At 45.4% G+C, this 21,631-nt stretch overlaps 1 protein-coding gene across 5 annotated transcripts in view; it reads left to right on the top strand.

The window, feature by feature from the left end:
- Positions 1-21,631, top strand: part of SNX30 (sorting nexin family member 30) — a 65,922-nt gene that overhangs the window by 28,894 nt on the left and 15,397 nt on the right. For all 5 annotated transcript variants that reach the window (XM_073663304.1, XM_073663294.1, XM_073663283.1 and 2 more), the window contains 3 exons: positions 225-413; positions 2,829-2,939; positions 5,365-5,523. In XM_073663304.1, the coding sequence (XP_073519405.1) occupies positions 225-413; positions 2,829-2,939; positions 5,365-5,523 (459 nt within the window). The remainder of the gene's footprint in view (positions 1-224; positions 414-2,828; positions 2,940-5,364; positions 5,524-21,631) is intronic.

Genomic DNA, 21,631 nt, shown 5'->3' with positions numbered 1-21,631 from the left:
GGGCACACAGCCTTAGAGACACTGCAGACTGCTGCCTCAGACAAGATCTTTCCTCATAACATGTGACCCTGCTTATAACTAATTTGTCAGCTCTTTGTACATTACTCCTCACCGTGTCCATGGTATTTACAACGACTAACTAGATCTGTGTCATTTGTTCTAAATAAGCATGCACTTACAAAGTATGTCCTGATTTATTTTACATTGTTTAATTTCTGCTGTAGGACCTTAGTTTGCCAAATGGTACCCCTGCGGACACATCAAGCCCAGCTTCTTCATCGTCACTACTTAACAGGCTGCAACTAGATGATGACATGGACGGCGAGACAAGGGACCTATTCGTTACAGTTGACGACCCAAAGAAACATGTGTGCACTATGGAAACCTATATAACGTACCGGGTTATGACCAAGTTAAGTCTCTAAGTATGCTATTATTATGTATCTCTCTTCTATGCATTCCTAACAAAGAATCTCACATTTTACATGGATACTGAAAACGAAAGATCTGTTTTCCCTGTTTAAGAATTGTGAATTTGTAGTAGAAGTCAATGTTATACTGTAATAACTTCCTTTTACCCAAGTAGTAATATGGTATATTGCTTTTTCTTCCCTCCCCCATCACCTTATACTTATGGTAAAAATATAACCTTTAAAGGAGTTGTCCAGTCTTAAACTACAAGTCTGCAGTCACTCTAGAATAGTTTAAGACTGGACAACCCCTTTTAAGGAGGTTGTGAAGATCAACTACCTTTTTAAGAGCGAATTATTTGCTTGATGTTCCACTGACCATGCAACATGACAGAGACCTACCGAAAGCTGTCTTCTGCTAAAATTATTTGGGATTGAGTCGCTCCATGACAGTAAGCGCAGTCATTGTTTCTGCTGTAGAATTAAGAATGTGACACTTGGTTCATTTATGTATAAAAAGATACAAATGAAAGAAATCTTAAAATGGTATTTCTACCTCGTACCTTTATGGCATGTCACGGGACACACCATAACTGTATAGTAGATGCAAGTCCTCCAAATGGGACCTGCATCTATATGGAAAACAGGAACATGTCTCATGCCAGCAGTGGTCAGAATTCCCATACAAAGGATTGGGTGTTCCGACCACCTCTGCACTGACTGAGATGTGAGTCAGGGCCTTGTTCTCGGGACAAATGCAGGTCCTATTGGTGAGACCCATCTACTGTACGTTTATGGCATATCCTGTGACACACCATAAATGCACTAGATGGGAGTAATCCTTTAAGGGCTGACTGCACTCCTGAGTACAGCATAAGTCGTATTCAAACCCATGTAATTAATGGGATTCTCAAAACCTCAAACCTACTACAAAATTAATCACAATATTCATGAGATTCCTACCACTACTGCTCCGCTCCTATGTTTAAGGCATGTACTACTTAAAAGCTAGCCTCAGATGCAACAATCTTTACACAATCTAAAATCTGATCAAAACACTTCATATGTTAAAGGGGTTGTCCAGGCTTGTGACAAAAGCCTTCACTGTTAAGATTCACCCACATTCCCAGTGCGAGCAATCACGTGATCGCATGTATGTGATTTGCATACTCAAGCTCACCTGCTGACTAGTTTCATTGGGATTCCCTCAATTCGCCTATATCAAGAGAAACAAGCCAAACAAGTCTAGTCAGCATTTGATCACAAGTATACTGTGGAAATACTGGGGAATCTCATGACAGCATGCGGTGCGCTCTTGAGTCAGTGACTGCAGACTTTTGTTCCATGCTTGGACAACCACTTTAAGTATTTTTTATTAGTGAAAAGTGATAAATTTGTAGCTGTCAAGCATTATGAATGTTGTGTTTGCGTAGAGTGACTTACCATGTTGCATGCAGCTAGAAGACCTCCTTGTCTGATTTTCTACTAGCTGCTTGCATACCTGGGTAGAGTGATGGACCATGTTGCATGCAGCTAGGAGACCTCTTTGTCTGATTTTCTACTAGCTGCTCGCATACATGGGTAGAGTGATGGACCATGTTGCATGCAGCTAGAAGACCTCCTTGTCTGATTTTCTACTAGCTGCTTGCATACCTGGGTAGAGTGACCTACCATGTTGCATGCCTCTAGGAGACCTCCTTGTCTGATTTTCTACTAGCTGCTTGCATACCTGGGTAGAGTGATGGACCATGTTGCATGCAGCTAGAAGACCTCCTTGTCTGATTTTCTACTAGCTGCTTGCATACCTGGGTAGAGTGATGGACCATGTTGCATGCAGCTAGAAGACCTCCTTGTCTGATTTTCTACTAGCTGCTTGCATACCTGGGTAGAGTGATGGACCATGTTGCATGCAGCTAGAAGACCTCCTTGTCTGATTTTCTACTAGCTGCTTGCATACCTGGGTAGAGTGATGGACCATGTTGCATGCAGCTAGAAGACCTCCTTGTCTGATTTTCTACTAGCTGCTTGCATACCTGGGTAGAGTGACCTACCATGTTGCATGCCGCTAGGAGACCTCCTTGTCTGATTTTCTACTAGCTGCTTGCATACCTCCTCACCAAGCTTGTGAAACAGAGAGAATTTTTTATTTTTTTACCATAACTATTATGTGGTGACTCATTTGAAAAAGCACAAGCAATTAGTCGGCATCCACTATGGGAGAATGAAATCCTTCTCATTACAAAAAATGGAAAAACATCTAGGTTTTTTTTTTTTTTTTGGTTTGTTTTGGGACATTAGTGAGATAAGAATAGAACTTCCTAACTAGAAATGCAATTATGATAATGGGCCATTAAATTGCTCAAAAGGAAACCACACAGCATTCCATTTATTTTTTTTACTCCTCATTTCCTTTAACAGACTACAAGATCAGAATTTGATCTTCCTGAGTATTCCATACGTCGAAGGTACCAGGATTTTGATTGGATACGGAATAAACTTGAAGAAACCCAGCCTACTCACTTCATTCCCGTAGGTAGTATTGTACTGATGCCTGAATGAGATACGGAAGTATTTAAATCTTTAATGTAGCAGACTACTGCACTTTTATATTAATGGCCTATTCTCCGGATAGGTCATCAATGTCCAATTGTTGGGGGTGCAGCTCTTGACACCACCACCGATTAGCTGTTACTGGTGCCGGCGGTGGCTGGATATGATCAGTTGCGGTGCTGCAAAGCTTAGATTCGTCAATTGTATAGGTGCTGCAGCGGGGAATTGCGGATCCATTCCTATTTTGAATAGGGGCAGATGTGCAGTATCCAGCTGTTGCCACTATACAGTTGACAAGAGCTATGCTGTACAGCTCTGCAACTGATCACACCCAGCCACTGCGGACAAGCTGATCAGTGGTATTCTTGAACCCGCACTGATATGATATTGATGACCTATCCTAAGGGTAGGCCATTTATATAAATGTACTGGACAGCATCTTTACTTAGTAGCATGACAGCTTATGCCCATGACTGTATACCACCACTGTTCAGGAGCTGAATATTTGGTGCCAAGGAAAGATTTTCATGATCTTGCAGGATGGAATCTGAAACAGTCATGACACTAAATCTATAGTTCAAGCACAAAGATGTAATATTACCAGAGTGAGGTATAAGCTCTAACACTGGAAACATGTTCTACATCTTAAAATATTCTAAGATATTTTAAATATCCTGTTTTGGTTTTTAGGTAAATGTGAAGTTTCCACAATGGTTATTTGAAAATCAAAAATATAATTTATCAAATAAGTAACTTTTTAACTGTATATGTGTGTATTTTGGAATAGATTTAAAAGCTATGGATACTTTAGCACTGATTTTGCTTCCTAAATTGTTTTAATTAAAATCGCCTTCCATTTTATTGCTGTAAAGATTGTATAACCCATTCACATAGCTAGCTGTTCTGCAGCTCCCAACATCGATCCAGAAGCCAAACTTGCTTGTTTGTGCCAAATCTGATATCCTCTCCCATCTGTCAGTGTTGGATAAGAGGTTCCTAGGGGGCTGTAGAAATGGTTATCACTTAACAAATAAAGTTGCGCACTAAGTGGTATTCCCCACTTGGATGCTTATGGCATGTCTATTGAATTTTTCTGCTAGATGATGGTTCACCTCTGGGATCCTTGCCTATCCCTAAAACAGAGGGGCCGTGGTTCTGTGGCTGCTATGGATAACTGATTCAAAAGCGGTTGAGCAACGCTTCCATTGAAGTGACTAAAGAGAGCTGTGCATGCGTGATTACGTCTTCATTTACAGTATCTAGGGTAGTGATGGAAAACCTTTTTAGAGACCAAACTGCTACCCAAAACCCACTTGTTTATCATGAAGCATCAACATCGCAAATTAACCTGAATACTGAGGTTTTTGTCTCCATGCTGGTATAATGTCCCCCATGCTGGTCCCCTTCCATTCTTTTCTAGCACATTTTAAAAAGAAAAAGAAGCAGTCAGCTGACTTTGGCGTGCCAGTCTGGTCAGCGCATGAAGTCACTGCCATGTACCATGTGTCACTGGCAAGCCGACGTCAGCTGCCTTCCTCTTATTGGCCAGCAGCGTGTATTGCAGCGCAGGGACCGGTCAGGTCTCTGCGCCGCAATACATGTCACCTGAATGTGTGTCCCCGGACGTATATCCCTGTGAAATTGGCTTTGATGGGCCTGCCTCCAGTACGGATGCGGTCGCACCCCCTGCGACCGCTATCGTTATGCCATTGGAGAGCTGGGGCATTGGCACGTGTGCCCACCGAGAGGGCTCTGGTACACATGCCACAGGTTTGCCACCACTGGTCTATGGTGTTATCTATCAGACATTTATAGCAAATGCTTTGGATTACCCAAAAGTGTCGAAGATGGGAATACCCCTCAAGGAACCAAAAACTTTTATTAACAAAGATTATCATTTTGGTCTACTTAGTTGGCATTGTTTACATCTGAAACGATTTCTAGCAATATTTTACTAAAAACTTTCTAAAAGGTTTTTTTTTTTTTTTTTTGGGGGGGGGGAGAGGGGTTGACTTGGTGACTCTTTTGGACATGCACAGTGTGTGCCTCTGATGCCGAGAAGCATACACCCAGCTTGGGAGGAGCAGTGATGTGGGTGAAGAAAGTCGCACGCATGTGTGAGTTTTGTAGAGAGCTGGCAATGACCCTGGCTCTAGCAAATCATGCCATCACCCACAGGGGCGGGATAACAAGCTGAGAGGGCTGACTACTCAATGGGGCGTTGTTTTAGCATATGAAACTAAGATGATAAAGCCTTTAGGCAGAGTATTTAGCAACGAATAGTCTAATGCTGGTGGGTTGGAGGGCATGGGGGACCTGTCAGGTTCCCTTTAAGGCTGAATTGTATGGTGGTTCATAAAGCGGTTTCTTGTAAACTGAAAATGTGGTTTGTTCTTCATTTCAGCCTCTTCCAGAGAAATTTGTTGTTAAAGGTGTTGTAGATCGGTTTTCAGAAGAGTTTGTGGAAACCAGAAGAAGGGCGTTGGACAAGTTTCTCAAGAGGATTGCAGACCATCCAGTACTCTCCTTCAATGAACACTTCAATGTGTTTCTTACTTCTAAGGTTAGCCTAATGACATATTGTTAGTTGTGAAAATCATTCAATGGTGTATTCACAAGTTTCAGTTGAAATCATCATTTTATTAACCTAATTTTCCTTACTGTTTCCTTTTTGATATAAAATACCACTAAATATGTAGAATGATCTCCCTTTATGTGATAACTAATTATCTAATTAGAATTTTTTTTGTTTGTGGCATTAAAGGGAATCTGTCACCCCCTGGTAGATATGAGACCTTTAACCACTGCGCACCAGAGCCTGTTTTTGCCTTCATGACCTGGCCAATTTTTTCAATTCTGACCACTGTCACTTTATGAGGTAATTACTCTGGAACGCTTCAACGGATCCCCCTGATTCTGAGATTGTTTTTTCGTGACCTATTGTACTTCATGATTGGGGTAAAATTTCTTCGATATCACTTGCGTTTATTTGTGAAAAAATCAGAAATTTGGCGAAAATTTTGAAAATTTTGCAATTTTCAAACTTTGAATTTTCATGCCCTTAAATCAGAGAGATATGTCACACAAAATAGTTAATAAATAACATTTCCCACATGTCTACTTTACATCAGCACAATTTTGGAACCAAAATTTTTTTTTGTTAGGAAGCTATAAGGGTTAAAAGTTGACCAGCGATTTCTCATTTTTACAACAAAATTTACAAAAACATTTTTTTAGGGACCACATCTTATTTGAAGAGACTTTGAGGGGCCTTTATGACAGAAAATACCCAAAAGTGACCCCATTCTAAAAGCTGCACCCCTCAAGGTGCTCAAAACCACATTCAAGAAGTTTATTAACCCTTCAGGTGCTTCACAGGAATTTTTGGAATGTGGAAGAAAACAATGAACATTTAACTTTTTTCACAAAACTGCTACTTTAACCTCAAATTTTTAATTTTCACAAGGGCAGCCAGAAAAAATGGACCCCAAAATGTGTTGTTCAGTTTCTCCTGAGCACGCTCATACCCCATATGTGGTGCAATGCCACTGTTTGGGCGCACGGCATGGCTTGGAAGGTAAGGAGCGCCATTGACTTTTGGAATGGAAATTTGACTGGAATCGATAGCGGACGCCATGTTGCATTTGGAGAGCCCCTGAGGTGCCTAAACAGAGGAATCCCCCCCTGAAGTGACCCCAGTTTGGAAATGACACCCCTCTGGGAATTCATCTATGGGTTTAGTGACCATTTTAACTCAATGGATGATTTCCAGAAACAAGCACGCAATGGAAGGTTTAGATTCTGGAGAACCCCCCCCCTGGAAATTAAGTGAGCTCTACTCGAATGTGTCATTCACTAAATGAACCAAATGTTTGAATGACAAATTGGGATACATTTTTACAGTTTAAAAACGTGGTTCTGTGTGGAAGATTTTAAAGCAGTCAGTGACGCATAAGGCTGGCAATGATGGGCATTTTGGGCAGTAGTAGCGGGTATCACGCCTCATTCCTCTCTTAGTACATACATGACATCTTTTCTGGGGGTTCCTTCTTGTTTCCGTTGTTGGGATAAGTGCAATAAAATGTCGCTCAGTGAGTCTTTTCACATCCTCAGATTCTAATGGATGAGCGGGGCTAACACTTTGAAAGACAAGATTTTCAATTACCTTTTCTTGATAATCAAGAAAAGGATCTGAATTTCCTGCTTTTTTGTACAACACAAAAGAATTGTATGCGGCCACCTGAAACAAATAAATAACCAACTTTTTATACCAGGTATAGGACTTTCTTGATACCTGGTATGGCTGTAGAACCTGGTCTGCAAGGTCCACACCCCCCATGTGTTTGTTGTAGTCAATGACTGACACAGGTTTTTGCTTCGGAGTGGTGGATCCTAGTTCTACAATGGCCCTTGTGGCATCTGTGTGGATCGAGCTGAGGACAAAAATATCCCTCTTATCCCTATACTTCAGGGCAAGCCGCTTTCCGTTGTGTACAGCCCCTGACTGCCCCTTTTGGAACTTTTGGTTGACCAATGGTTGTGGAAACCCCTGACGGTTTTTACGGATGGTCCCACAAGCCCCCATGTTGTGTTCAACCAGACTTTTAAATAGGGGTATGTTGGTGTAATAATTGTCCACATATAGATTGTAGCCTTTTTGAAAAAATGGACTTATCCGCTCCCAAACAATTTTTCCAGATGTCCCCAGATAAGTAGGGCATCCTGGTGGGTTTAGTTGGCTATCTTTCCCCTCGTATATGCGAAAAGCGGATGTCTATCCGGTTGAACTTTCGCACATTTTATAGATCTTTATTCCAAACCTTGCCCTTTTAGATGGGATAAATTGCTTGAGGTGCAGTCTTCCTTTGAATTTTACAAGGGACTCATCTATAGAAATATTTTGTGTTGGGGTGTAGAGCCTTAAGAATTTTTCTGACAAATTTTCAATGATGGGTCTAATTTTATATAACCTGTCATGTTCTGGGGCATTTCTGGGCAGGCATTGACTATTGTCGTTAAAATGCCAAAACCGCATGAGCATTTCATAACGGGTCCTAGGCAGAACGACTGAAAACATAGGGGTGGCTTGAACAGGGTGGTTGGACCAGTAGGATCGAAAGCTCTGTTTTTTAACAAGCCCCATGGCAAATGTAAGTCCTAAATTTTTTTTTTATTTCCGGGACATTAGTTGGTGTCCATAAATTTGCCCTAGCATAGTAAGATCGGGGATTCTGGCTTATGAATTGGGATGCATATAAATTTGTTTGCACGACAATATGCTCTGGCAAGCTGTCTGTAAAAAACAAATTAAAAAAATGAATTGGTCCAAAATTTTCCACCTCCACATTTATACCAGGAATGGCGTTGAAATCAGGGCTGAATGGAGCAGCCGAATCCGAAGCCCTCCATCTGGGAAATGCTAGATCATGTGGCAAAACCCCTTGTACACTGGCGTGTGCCAAATCACTAGTAGCAGGGACAGCGCTTGTACTGGGCAGTGTTCCCTGATTTGGAGACGTTTCTCCAGTAGCGCTATTTGCCCCTATTGCTGTACTGGTCCTTGGGCTTGAGGATGGACCAGAATCACTGCTCATTTCTGAGCTCTCAGTGTCGCCGCTACTAAAGCCCTCAAAATCCATATCTCCATCTGAGATTGCGCTGTCATCAGTGTCAGAACACAGCAGGGCATACACCTCTTCTGCGGTATAAGTCTGACGGGCCATTTTATTTTTATATTTTTTGACTGAACGGACGGGACCGGGCTGATCGGACTGACCCTAACCTTACTTTCTTTTTGATTTTTTTTTTTTTCCACTTTCCCAGTGGCAAGGCTGACACAGCTCTTGTCACAGTGTTTCTCCTCTGCTCTCTCACTGAGATCGGAGGAGAAACAGTGTATTTATCAGCCAGATCGCCTGGGAAAGTTTGTTGCTAAAACAAACTTCCCTGGTGATCTCTGATTGGCTGGTGTGACGCTGACATCATCGAGACCTGAGCCAATCAGGTCTCGATGATGTCAGAGGTCACAGCATCGGGATCCCCGCTGCTGCTGAGGTATGTGGGGGGTCCCGATCGCCGACCACCGGCTGTCACTATCTTTTAAATGCCGTGATCGCTATGGATCGCGGCATCTAGAAGATTGGATCAGGTCCCCATGATGTTAAGCTGTTCCTATCAGGTCCCCATGATGCCACATGTCAGAGCTATCGCTCTGAACCGGTACCGCAGCGCTAGCAGGACCCTGGGGGTCCTGAGCGCTGTGGGACCACCCACCGTTTTTAAACGTCGGCGCTGCACAGAGCCCAGCAAGCGCCGACGTTTATGTACAGTGGGCGGTCGGGAACCGGTTAATATGGGCATACAGGATATAGAAAAGTAAATGTGTATGTATGTATGTATATAAAATCTGTTTTCACATGCTTGGCGTCCGGTGGATGCCAAGAAATCCCCGCCTATCAGTTTATTTAGCATATCTAACCCTTGGTAGAAGGTCTGCTATGTTCCCCAATGATAATCCGCATGTGCTGTGCACATGCTGCGGATTATCATTGCGGAAAAATCCGCAGCACTACCAATTATTTTGTGTAAACGCGTAATTTTTGCCGCCATTGACTTGCATTGGAGCGCATGTAATCCGCATCACTGCATCTGTAAATGCGGATTCCATGCGTTTCAGTGTGCGGATGGTACCCGGGTTTGGATAAGATGAGACTCTCCTCCGGACCCGGGTACCATAGGACCTGTAAAAAAAAAAAAAGAATAAAATAAAAAATAAATATTATACTTGCCTTCTGATGGCCCCCGGTGTCTTTATCCGATGCGTCCTGGCTTGCCAGCAGCTTGCGGTGGACTCAAGGACCTGCAGTGATTTCATTTAGTCATTTGACGGGTCACGCGATCTCTGACGTCGGCAGGTCCTTAAATCTACCGCGAGCTGCCGGCAAGCAGAGGCAAGGACTCCGGGGGCCATCAGAAGGTAAGTATAGATTTATTTTTTACCATTCTTTCGGTCACACTATATAAATCCAACCCGCATGCGGAAATGCATGTGAAGAACGCTTCACATCCGCTTGTCCCTGGCAGGAAAAACGCATGTACAATCCACATGTACTATCCGCATGCGTTTTTTCTGCCAGGGAGATGCAGAAACGCTCAGGAAAAATCCGGAGCATTTCTGCATCGTGGGCTCATAGCCTTAATGTTGATGATTATGGCTTACAGCCAATGAAAACACAAAAGCCATTATCTCAGTAAATTTAGAATACTTTATAACAACAGCTTGAAAAAATGTTTTTAAAATCCGAAATGTTGGCCTACTGAAATGTATGTTCAGTAAAAGCACTCAATACTTAGTCGGAGCTCCTTTTGCATCAATTGCTGCATCAATGTGGCGTGGCATGGAGGCGATCAGCCTGTGGCACTGCTGAGATGTTATGGAAGTCCAGGTTGCTTTGATAGCAGCCTTCAGCTCGTCTGCATTGTTGGGTCTGGTGTCTCTCATCTTCCCCTTGACAATACCCCATAGATTCTCTATGGGGTTAAGGTCAGGCGAGTTTGCTGGTCAATCAAGCACAGTGATGCTGTTGTTTTTAAACCAGCTATTGGTACTTTTGGCAGTGTGGACAGGTGCCAAGTCTTGCTGGAGAATGAATTTCCATCTCCAAAAAGCTTGTCAGCAGAGGGAAGCATGAAGTGCTCTAAAATTTCCTGGTAGACGGCTGCGCTGACTTTGGTCTTGATAAAACACAGTGGACCTACACCAGCAGATGACATGGCTCCCCAAACCATCACTGATTGTGGAAACTTCACACTAGACCTCAAGCAGCTTGGATTGTGTGCCTCCCCACTCTTCCTACAGACTCTGACCTTGATTTCCAAATGAAAATTGGAACTCTGGGACCTTGTGGAGTGTGTCAATGACTGCCTTCTGGACATCTGTCAAGTCAGCAGTCTTCCCCATGATTGTGGAGCCTACTGAAACAGATTAAGGGACCTTTTTCAACTCTTAGGAAGCGTTTGCAGGTCTTTTTTGTTATTTTTAAGTTAACTGAGATAATGACTTTTGTGTTTTCATTGGCTGTAAGCCATAATCATCAACATTAATTAGAAATAAACACTTGAACTACAGTACAGACCAAAAGTTTGGACACACCTTCTCATTTAAAGATTTTTCTGTATTTTCATGACTATGAAAATTGTACATTCACACTGAAGGCATCAAAACTATGAATTAACACATGTGGAATTATATACTTAACAAAAAAGTGTGAAACAACTGAAAATATGTCTTATATTCTAGGTTCTTCAAAGTAGCCACCTTTTGCTTTGATGACTGCTTTGCACACTCTTGGCATTCTCTCCATGAGCTTCAAGATGTAGTCACCGGAAATGGTTTTCACTTCACAGGTGTGCCCTGTCTGGTTTAATTAGTGGGATTTCTTGCCTTATAAATGGGGTTGGGACCATCAGTTGTGTTGTGCAGAAGTCAGGTGGATACACAGCTGATAGTCCTACTGAATAGACTGTTAGCTGCGTTTTTTTTGCCATAATACAAATTCTAAGTAAAGAAAAACTAGTGGCCATCATTACTTTAAGAAATGAAGGTCAGTCAGTCCGAAAAATTGGGCAAACTTTGAATGTGTCCCCAAGTGCAGTTGCAAAAACCATCAAGCGCTAGAAAGAAACTGGCTCACATGAGGACCGCCCCAGGAAAGGAAGACCAAGAGTCACCTCTGCTTCTGAGGATAAGCTTATGCGAGTCACCAGCCTCAGAAATCGCAGGTTAACAGCAGCTCAGATTAGGGACCAGGTCAATGTCACACAGAGTTCTAGCAGCAGACTCCTCTCTACAACAACTGTTAAGAGGAGACTTTGTGCAGCAGGCCTTCATGGTAAAATAGCTGCTAGGAAACCACTGCTAAGGACAGGCAACAAGCAGAAGAGACTTGTTTGGGCTAAAGAACACAAGGAATGGACATTAGACCAGTGGAAATCTGTGCTTTGGTCTGAGGAGTCCAAATTTGAGATCTTTGGTTCCAACCACCGTGTCTTTGTGCGACGCAGAAAAGGTGAACGGATGGACTATACATGCCTGGTTCCCACCGTGAAGCATGGAGGAGGAGGTGTGATGGTGTGGGGGTGCTTTGCTGGTTACACTGTTGGGGATTTATTCAAAATTGAAGGCATACTGAACCAGCATGGCTACCACAGCATCTGGCAGCGGCATGCTATTCCATCCGGTTTGCGTTTAGTTGGACCATCATTTATTTTTCAACAGGACAATGACCCCAAACACACCTCCAGGCTGTGTAAGGGCTATTTGACCAAGAAGGAGAATGATGGGGTGCTACGCCAGATGACCTGGCCTCCCTAGTCATCAGACCTGAACCCAATCGAGATGGTTTGGGGTGAGCTGGACCGCAGAATGAAGGCAAAAGGGCCAACAAGTGCTAAGCATCTCTGGGAACTCCTTCAAGATTGTTGGAAGACCATTTCCGATGACTACCTCTTGAAGCTCATCAAGAGAATGACAAGAGTGTCCAAACAAGTCATCAAAGCAAAAGGTGGCTACTTTGAAGAACCTAGAATATAAGACATATTTTCAGTTGTTTCACACTTTTTTGCTAAGTATATAATTCCACATGTGTTAATTCATAGTTTTGATGCCTTCAGTGTGAATGTACAATTTTCATAGTCATGAAAATACCGAAAAATCTTTAAATGAGAAGGTGTGTCCAAACTTTTGGTCTGTGCTGTAGATCTATCTGTTTGTAATGACTCTATATAATGAGTTTCACTTTTTGTATTGAACTGAAATAAATGTAACTTTTTGATGATATTCTATTTTTGTGAGATGCACCTGTACTTATGAAAGCTTTAAAGGCTCCCATTGATGCAAATGACTGTGTCTGCAATTGGTCTATTATGAAAAATTGCATACACATGATTTTGGGAGATCCATAAAGGTAGAAGTCATTCTTTGATCAAGCCACTAATCGATGTACTTGAGCATGCATTGCAAGTTAATGCTACAGCCAATCTGACATAAAACAGAGGATGAAATTGAGTCTTGTAAAAATAATCAGAGTCCTGGGCTAAGGTGGGAAATAATGTTTTTAAAGGGGGTTTTGGCAACATAATAATATTAATGGTTAAAATGGCCAATTGCTTGTAAAAACGAGCAACTTTACAATTTATTTGTTAGTAAAAATTATCTCCATTCTCAAGAGTGCAAATTGTCTCTTCAGAGAAGAAGAGGACCAGAACTCTAGTACTACCTACAGGAAGTAGCAATCCTAAAAGTCAATAGTGACCCTTTAATGAGCCTTATCACATGACTTAGGATATAAGCCAGACCCAGAAACTCAATTTGCAGACACTGTGTTTCAGGGTACTGCCCCTGTAAGGATTTTTAGTTTTATTGTTTACAGGTGCAGTCTATCTAGTGGTGGCCAGTCTACAAAGCATAGAACACAATGCTTACAAGCTCTATAGAAAAGAGCTTGTAAGTGCTGCTCTACAGCTGTCTGCACGCTGAGGCTGCTATATGAATGCAGGGGCACTAAGGCTGGCCAGATCCACAGTTTTGGGCAGAATTGCAACCAGAGCTATCAATCAGGAGCGTACCAGCCCTGGCAAGCAAGAATCAGTTATCCCAACTTGCAATTTAACCCCTTCCCAACCCGTGTCACACCGTTTGTGACATGGAAAACAGTTCGTTCCCGACCCATGTCACAGCGTCTGTGACATGGAGGGAAAGAGCCTCTGCAGCGCCTGCGAGCGGGGTCGCTCAGGTGTCACAGTTGCTACTGCAACTGGACATCCTGAAGTCGACCCCCCGGGGGGTGGATTAACCCCCCCGTGCCTGGGACCCCTCCGATTGGCTGTTTCATTTTCACTTTTAGTGAAACTGCCAATCGGTATGAATTAAATATTTCACCAATGAAAATTGGTGTAATATTTAAATCTGGGCATTGCCTGATGCTTACAGCATCAGCCATTGGCTGGGGGGAGTGTCACCTCTGTTCCCCCCCTCCCCCCAGATCTGATTGGGGGGCTAGCGTCACATGGATACTAGCCCTCAGATATGGAGGGATGGCTGAAACCTCCCAGCACCTTCCCAACCCTAGATCGTCTGTTGTGGACCCCCTGCTGTGGACCCCCTACTGTGGACCCTGTGGATCGCGTCTGCCGCCACCACCGCTGATCAGCGGTAAGTATTGCCGCCACTCCCCCCGACCCCCGCCCCCCTCTCCACCCCCCCCTCCACTTTCATACCTGCACCCCGACCTCCGCTCCCTCTCCCACGTCTTCATCCACCGGCTGCTGCTCTCCTTCTGACAGCCGGTGGACTGTGATCACAGCAGCAGCAGGCTCAGCGTAAATGCCCTGCTCCTGTGATCAAACCCACCATCCCCCAGTCCCAGTGATATCACCCCCCACCTCCCAATAATCACTAGTGTTGAGCCACCCCCGTAGTGTTCGAGTTCGGTTCGGTTCGTCGAACACCCGTGTGTTCGCCGAACTGTTCGCCGAACTGTTCGTCGAACACCTTCGAACACCGTTAAAACCAATGGCAGGCAAACAAAAACACATAGAAACACATAGAAAACACCTTCAAAGGTGTCCAAAAGCTGACAAACTGCTCAGAAGACATAACTAACACATGGAAAAGTGACAAGTACATATAGTCATGCGAAAATAAAAGAGGTGGAGGAGTAAAAGGAGGGGGAGACACAGATATAGGCATGTCATGCCCTTCTAAAATCCAAAAAGTGAGAAGCCGACACGGCCAGTCCGCTACTGCCCGTGCCACCTCCGTGTCGCCGGGTTTGTGCCAGAGCCGCGGTGAACCCTGATGGCCAGCCCCCCTCTCCCAATACTGGTGCCTGTCCGCTGGTGGGTCGAGCGAGCCCCCCTGTGGTGGAGGCAGCTCTAAGCTTTTTAATTTAAATTGTCTCTCTAATTTGAATGAATACACTTTAAATCCATTTACAAGGATCTATTGGAGGGCAAGTCTCATGCCAGCAGCCGCGGTAATTCCAGCTCCAGTAGCGTCCACTAAAGCTGCTGCAGTTAAAAAGCTTTTATAAGGATCGAGCTCGGCTGTCCACCGCAAGGCATCCTACTGCCAGTCCCAGCCCCTATGCCTTGGGGTGCCTCCTGATGCTCTTCACTAAGTATCCCATGGTCCCGAAGCATTTCCTTTGAAAAAATTAAGTGTCTAAACTACAGGTGGTGTAGCTTGCTTAACAGCCGTGATAATCCGCTGACTAGCAGACACTGCTACTAGGCACAAAGTATTTCCTGGGCTAGATGCAGTTAAAAATTTGTAATTAGATACTCTCGTTGGATGCTGAGAAAGCATTCCATAGAGTCTCCTGGCACGCCATATATGATTCTCTTAAAAAGCTTGGGGTAGGGGTCTAGGGGACCCTTTTATAGCCAAAATCACGGCCCTGTATCGCAATACGTCACCTAGGCTGAAGATAAATGGAACTGTAGCACCCTGAGGGCTCGGTTGCTACAGACGTATTGCACCTCACCCAGAGGTGTGATATCTCACTCTCAGGTAAGGATGGAGTGTGGATCAGGACCCGACACCTGCATGCATTACACCACATTGCCGTGGGGCAGGGCGACCAATATGCCCCTGAGATGGGCACGACAGTCCCTGTCCCTGGCTGGAGTGGGGGGAGGGAACACTGAGGAAGGGGAACCCTGTAGTGCAGGAGCAGGGAGGAAGCAGTTCCTGGGTGCATTGAGAAGAGAGTATAAAAGGTGGGCACCATCTTAGTTCAGTGCAGAGAAGTCTGAGCAGAAGTGGCAGGGAGCAGGGGCTCTGCATGAGCTCTGCTCCGGAGGCGGGCCTAGTAACAGAGGCCCAGGCCTGGAAGAGGGAGAAGGAAGGAAGAGGAGCGGAGAAGGCTCCAGGAACGAGGAATGAAGGGATCCCAGGGGTGCGGACGGGCGAGTCGCCACCGCACGCCCGAATCCACCTGCGTGGAGGGGTCAGGCCAAAGGGGGAGACCGGTCCCCGAACTAGTGGAGGCAGGAAACGACCCTCAGCTAGAAACCGGAGGCTCTGACATTTTATGTGGCGCAGCCCCTCGCTACACCCGCTAGGAAGGCACCACATAGGGTCAGGGAAACTGGCGCCAAGTTTACCAAGAGGAGGCCCGAGGCAGCCGGACAGAAGTGTTGGTAAGAAAGGCCAGACAAAGGACACACAAAGGGGGTCCTGTGAAGTGCTCCAAAGTTATCTGGGAGTTGTCTGAGCCCCTCACCTGGTGAGCACAGTACGACGTGGGCAGCCGTTACCTGCAGACGTGGTCTGGATAATAAGAACTGTGAGTAAAGGCCCTGAACTGCATCACTGACTCCGTGTCGTTACTGCTGCTGCCCTGCACCATCACCCCCATCCTCCGCATACACTGCCCTGAGGCTATACTCCTCCCGTGGGGAGTTATGCTACGCTCTGCTGCACCCACAACACCAGCCTCAGTGGTCTGCCCTGTAGCGGCGGTTCACTCTGACCGCAATCCACGGGTGGCGTAGTCGGACATTTAAACATCAAAACCACATAAATAGTTCCGCCACTGGTTTGACCGCCCTGAGCCACGGAACTGGGTCGCCGCCACGAAGACTACAACCACCAGCATCCACCAAAAAGGGTCCGGCTCCGGGTGTCCCAAGGCCCAGGGGGTGCGTCAGAACATTTTCATCACCTTTCACAATCACCAATGGGACAAGGCAGTGATGTCCTCTGTCCCCTCTCTTATACATCCTAGTGACGGAGCACCTGCTCTCATCAATTCGCCATAACCCCAATATTAGGTGGATTGAGGTGGGAGGCACCGAGTACAAGTGCTCTCTATTTGCTGATGATGTCCTAGTATATATCACTCAATCACATATATCCATCCATGCTGTTATGGCTGAAATAGATCACTTTGTTACATGGTAAAATTTTAAAATCAATGCAGCGAAGTCTGAGGCCCTCGATGTCTCCCTCCCCAAATCCATATAGGATTCCATCCAGTCCAACTTTCCCTTTGCCTGGCCCTCACAGGGTATCAAATACTTAGGAATTCCTATTCATAGAGACCTCTCCCATCTATGTTATCTTAATTTTGGGCCCTTTATTGAACAACTCCATACAGACCACGGTTGGCAAGTTAGAACTGTAAGATTCACTACGTGAACCACTGGTGTTTTGTGGAAAAGCACATGTACACTGCGTTCCAAATTATTATACAAAAAGTGTTTAGGAGTGATAAGGGAAGAATTTGTTTGTTTGTCAGTTAAACTCATTGATGGTGATGTGTGTCAGGGCTCTTTATATCACTGTAAGCAATTGCAGACACCTGTGCTAATTAGTTTGGCAGGTGTGTCCAATGAAAGGCAAGACTACTTAAGAAGGCTCTCTCACATTATTAAGCAGCCTACATTTTCTGCCAAAATGGGAAAGAAAAAGGATGTGTCGGCTGCTGAGAAGCAACAAATTGTGGAGTGTTTAGGTCAAGGCATGACTACAATCAACATTGTGCGATGATCAGGATGAAGTGTCTTGGCAATCAATAAGTATGTAGCTGATTCACAGTACACACGTGTGCGTGCTGATAAGGGCAAATTGAGGACTCTTTCCTACAGGCAATTACGTCAGGTTGAAAGAGCAGCGGCAAAAAAGCCTTGTCATAGCAGCAGACAAGTTTTTGAAGCTGCTTGTGCCTCCAACGTCCCCCGAACAACAAGATGCAGGGTCCTTCAGAGGTTTGCAGCTGTGCATGCGCCATCCTGTCGACCTCCTCTATCCACTTCACACAAGCAGAAACGGCTCCAGTGGGCCAAACATTACATGAAGACTGATTTCAAAACTGTTTTGTTCACGGATGAGTGCCGTGCAGCGCTCGATGGTCCAGATGGATGGAGTGGAGGATGGCTGGTTGATGGACACCCCACGCAAACACGGCTACAGCGCCAACAAGGAGGAGGTGGAGTAATGTTTTGGGCTGGAATCATGGGGAGAGAGATTGTCGGCCCCTTTAGGATCCCTGAAGGCGCTAAAGATGAACTCCATAATGTATGTGGATTTTCTCAAACAGCACTTCCTGCCATGGTTCAAGAAGAAGAACCGTGTATTTCACAGCAAGATCATTTTTCTGCATGATAATGCACCATCTCATGCTGCACATAAAACATCTGCATCTCTGGCTGATATGGGCATAAAAGGGGACAAACTTATGGTGTGACCCCCATGCTCCCCTGACCTCTACCCCATTCAGAACCTTTGGAGCATCATTAAAAGGAGTGTCTATGATGGCGGGAGGCAGTTCACATCTAAGCAACAGCTCTGGCAGGGTATTCTGTCCTCATGCAAAACAATTGAAGCAGAAACCATCCAAAACCTGACAAATTCAATGGACGAGAGAGTTCAGAAGCTCCTTTCGAACAAGGGGTCCTATGTGAAAATGTAACATCACCTAGAATAAAGTTTTGAGTTGAAAACTGTTTGATTTCAGTTTCTAACAACCTGCTAATGCTTATAATTTCAAAAATGACCATTTTTTTGGTCTTTATTAAAATGAAAAGGTTGATCGAAAAGTTTGGGGGATCTAAGAGTGTGGCAACCCAGTAGTCATGATTACTTCGAATTCTGACAATATGAGGGTCATGCTGCAGGTAGTGCAGCAAGAAGGCACTTATGTGCCTTGCGCATCTCGGAGCCCCAAAATTATTTTCCGGGCTAGATGCAGCTAAAAATTATTTTTAATTTTAAATCTGGTGAAGCTTTAGTATAGATGGCCTAATAGGATCAGTGCTGCACACTGCTACAAAGCCCAAATTATTTTCCAGTCAAGATACAGATAAACATGATTAGTAATTTGAAAGCTTAAAACGGTTGGTAGGGTGATTTTAACCAATCATCAAGCTTTTACTCTCCCCAGGATGACACAGGGGTAGAAAAGTCGTTTCGGATCCATGATTTGTTCATCTTTATGAACGTGAGTCTGTCTACATTATCAGTGGAGAGCCGCGTGCGCTTATCTGTCAGCACACCACCAGCAGCGCTGAACACACGTTCAGACAGAACGCTGGCTGCGGGGCATGACAAGATCTCCAAGGCGTAAGTGGCTAGCTCCGGCCATTTATCCAGATTGGAAGCCCAAAAAGAGCAAGGGTCCAGTGACACAGTCGTGGCTTCAATGTTTACTTGGAGATACTCCTGTACCATCGTCTCTAGGCGTTGACTATGTGTCAGACTTCTTGTCTCCTGTGGCCTTGCAAAGGATGGGCTAAAAAAGTGGTGAAATGATTCCGCAAAATTGATGTTACCAGCAGATACTGTGGTTCTGTTACGGTTTGAGTGCTGAACACTTGACGGTCCCACGGTTGGCAAGTTGGAACTGTGAGATTCACTACGTGCACCACTGGTATTTTGTGGAAAAGCACATGTAAGATTCTGCAACAGTCTCTGCTGATACTCCTGCATGCGTGCATCCCTTTCTATGGCAGGAATAATTTCTGCAAATTTACTTTTGTACCGGGGATCTAACAGTGTGGCAACCCAGTAGTCAGGATTATTTCTAATTCTCACAATTCGAGGGTCATGTTGCAGGTAGTGCAGCAAGAAGGCACTCATGTGTGTTGCGCATCCAGGAGCACCAAGTCCCTGTTGTGTTGGTGGCGAGGTAACAATCATGCTTCCTTCCTCTGTCCTCTCCCCCCAACCTCGCACAACAGAAATGTGATCAAGGTCTCCCTCATCTGATGAGTCTTCCATCAGTTCGTCCTCCACTTCTTCCTGGGCTCCTGCACCTTCCTCACTAGTTTGGCTGCTACCATGCGCCCTGGTAAAACCATCTCCCCCACCCTCACATGCCTGCCGCCTTGGTGCTGCCGACCGTCTGGACCTTGCAGATGTTAGCCCTTCCGCATACAACTCCTCCTCTTCTACTTCCTCCACCTCCTCTTGTGCCACCACCTGACTCCGAATTCTGTTTAACATGTGCTCCAGCATTTAAATCACCGGAATAGTCATGCTGATAATGGCATTGTCAGCACTAAACATCTTCGTCGCCATTTCAAAACTGTGCAGAAGGGTGCATAGGTCCCTGATCTGAGACCACTCCTCCAGCGTGATTTGCCCCACCTCTGAATCTCGTTGGCCCAGGCTATACGTCAGAACGTATTGCACCAGGGCTTGTCGGTGCTGCCACAGTCGCTGCAACATGTGCAGAGTTGAATTCCACCGGGTAGGCACATCGCATTTTAGCCGGTGAAGTGGCAGGCCCAACGACTTCTGTAGAGATGTAAGTCGCTGAGCTGCGGGATGCGAACGGCGGAAGTGAGCACACAGCGACCGTGCTCTCTGCAGAAGGCCATCTAGTCTGGGATAGTGGGCTAAAAATTGCTGGACAACCAGGTTCAACACGTGAGCCATACAAGGCACGTGTGTGACATTGCCCCGGCGAAGGGCCGCACCCAGGTTTGCAGCATTGTCGCACACGGCCTTCCCTGGTTTCAGGTCCAGTGGAGACAACCATTCATGAAATTGGTTCTCCAGAGCTGACCACAACTCCTCAGCTGTGTGACTCACATTTCCCAGACATTTCAATGTAAAAACCGCCTGATGACGTTGAGCCCTACTGCCAGCATAGTAAGGAGGTGTGCAGGATCCCTTCTGCGCAGTTAGAAAGCTTGTGGCATGACCAGACAGGCTTTGGGTGCAGGTGGAAGACCGAGAGGAGGTTGAGGAGGCAGAAGCAGTGGAGGAACTTTGACATAAAGAGGATTGACGCACAACTCGTGGGGACGGCAAGACTTGGACAGCAGCCCCTTGTCCTGCTGTCACCATAGTTACCCAGTGCCCAGTCAGCGACATGTAACGCCCCTGTCCATGCCTACTCGTCCAAGTGTCTGTGGTGAAATGCACCCTGTCACACACAGAGTTTCTCAAAGAAGCGGTGATGTTGTGTGCGACATGCTGGTGGAGCGCAGGCACACCTTTCTTTGAGAAGTAGTGCCGACTGGGCATCTGGTACTGGGGCACTGCGACGGACATAAGGTCTCGAAAATCCTCTGTGTCCACCAGGCGGAAAGGCAGCATTTCTGTAGCCAAGAGCTTGCAGATGGTGAAATTCAACCTCTTAGCTTTCTCATGGCTAGGAGGAAATGGTCTTTTACTTGTCCACATCTGAGGGACCGAGGGCTGGCTATTGTGCTTAGACGGGGTTGATAAGGGTGTCCCCGGCAAACTGCCGGTCTGTGAGGAAGATGCAGGCGGACATGTTAGGTTGCCTTGATCCAAAGGTGGTGCTATCTATGTCGGACAGCGCTCAACACCAGCTGGTGTTACCACCTCCAAAGAAAATGATGACCTGCCAATCACGCTGGCTGTTGCGGGTAAAGAGGTGGCAGGTCTGCGCCCCAAAACAGGTGTGACTGCTGTCCCCCCAGTCACAGAGGATGAAGAGGCCGCGGATGCACAAGATATGGCAGACGGTGATTGGCCCGGCCGGCTAGGCCGCATTGTAGCACACTGAGCTTCCCACTGCAACTTATGCTTCATGTCCATGTGCCGGTTCATGCATGAAGTACTCAAACTATGTATTTTTTGGCCTCTACTTAGCTTTTGCTGACAAATGTTACAGATAACACGAGTTGGGTCA

Source organism: Phyllobates terribilis, unplaced genomic scaffold (assembly GCF_046119375.1).
Source record: "Phyllobates terribilis strain yellow unplaced genomic scaffold, ASM4611937v1 Scaffold_1__5_contigs__length_1240528914, whole genome shotgun sequence".
Taxonomy (NCBI): Eukaryota; Metazoa; Chordata; class Amphibia; order Anura; family Dendrobatidae; genus Phyllobates; species Phyllobates terribilis.
This window is presented reverse-complemented; position numbering and strand designations above follow the sequence as displayed.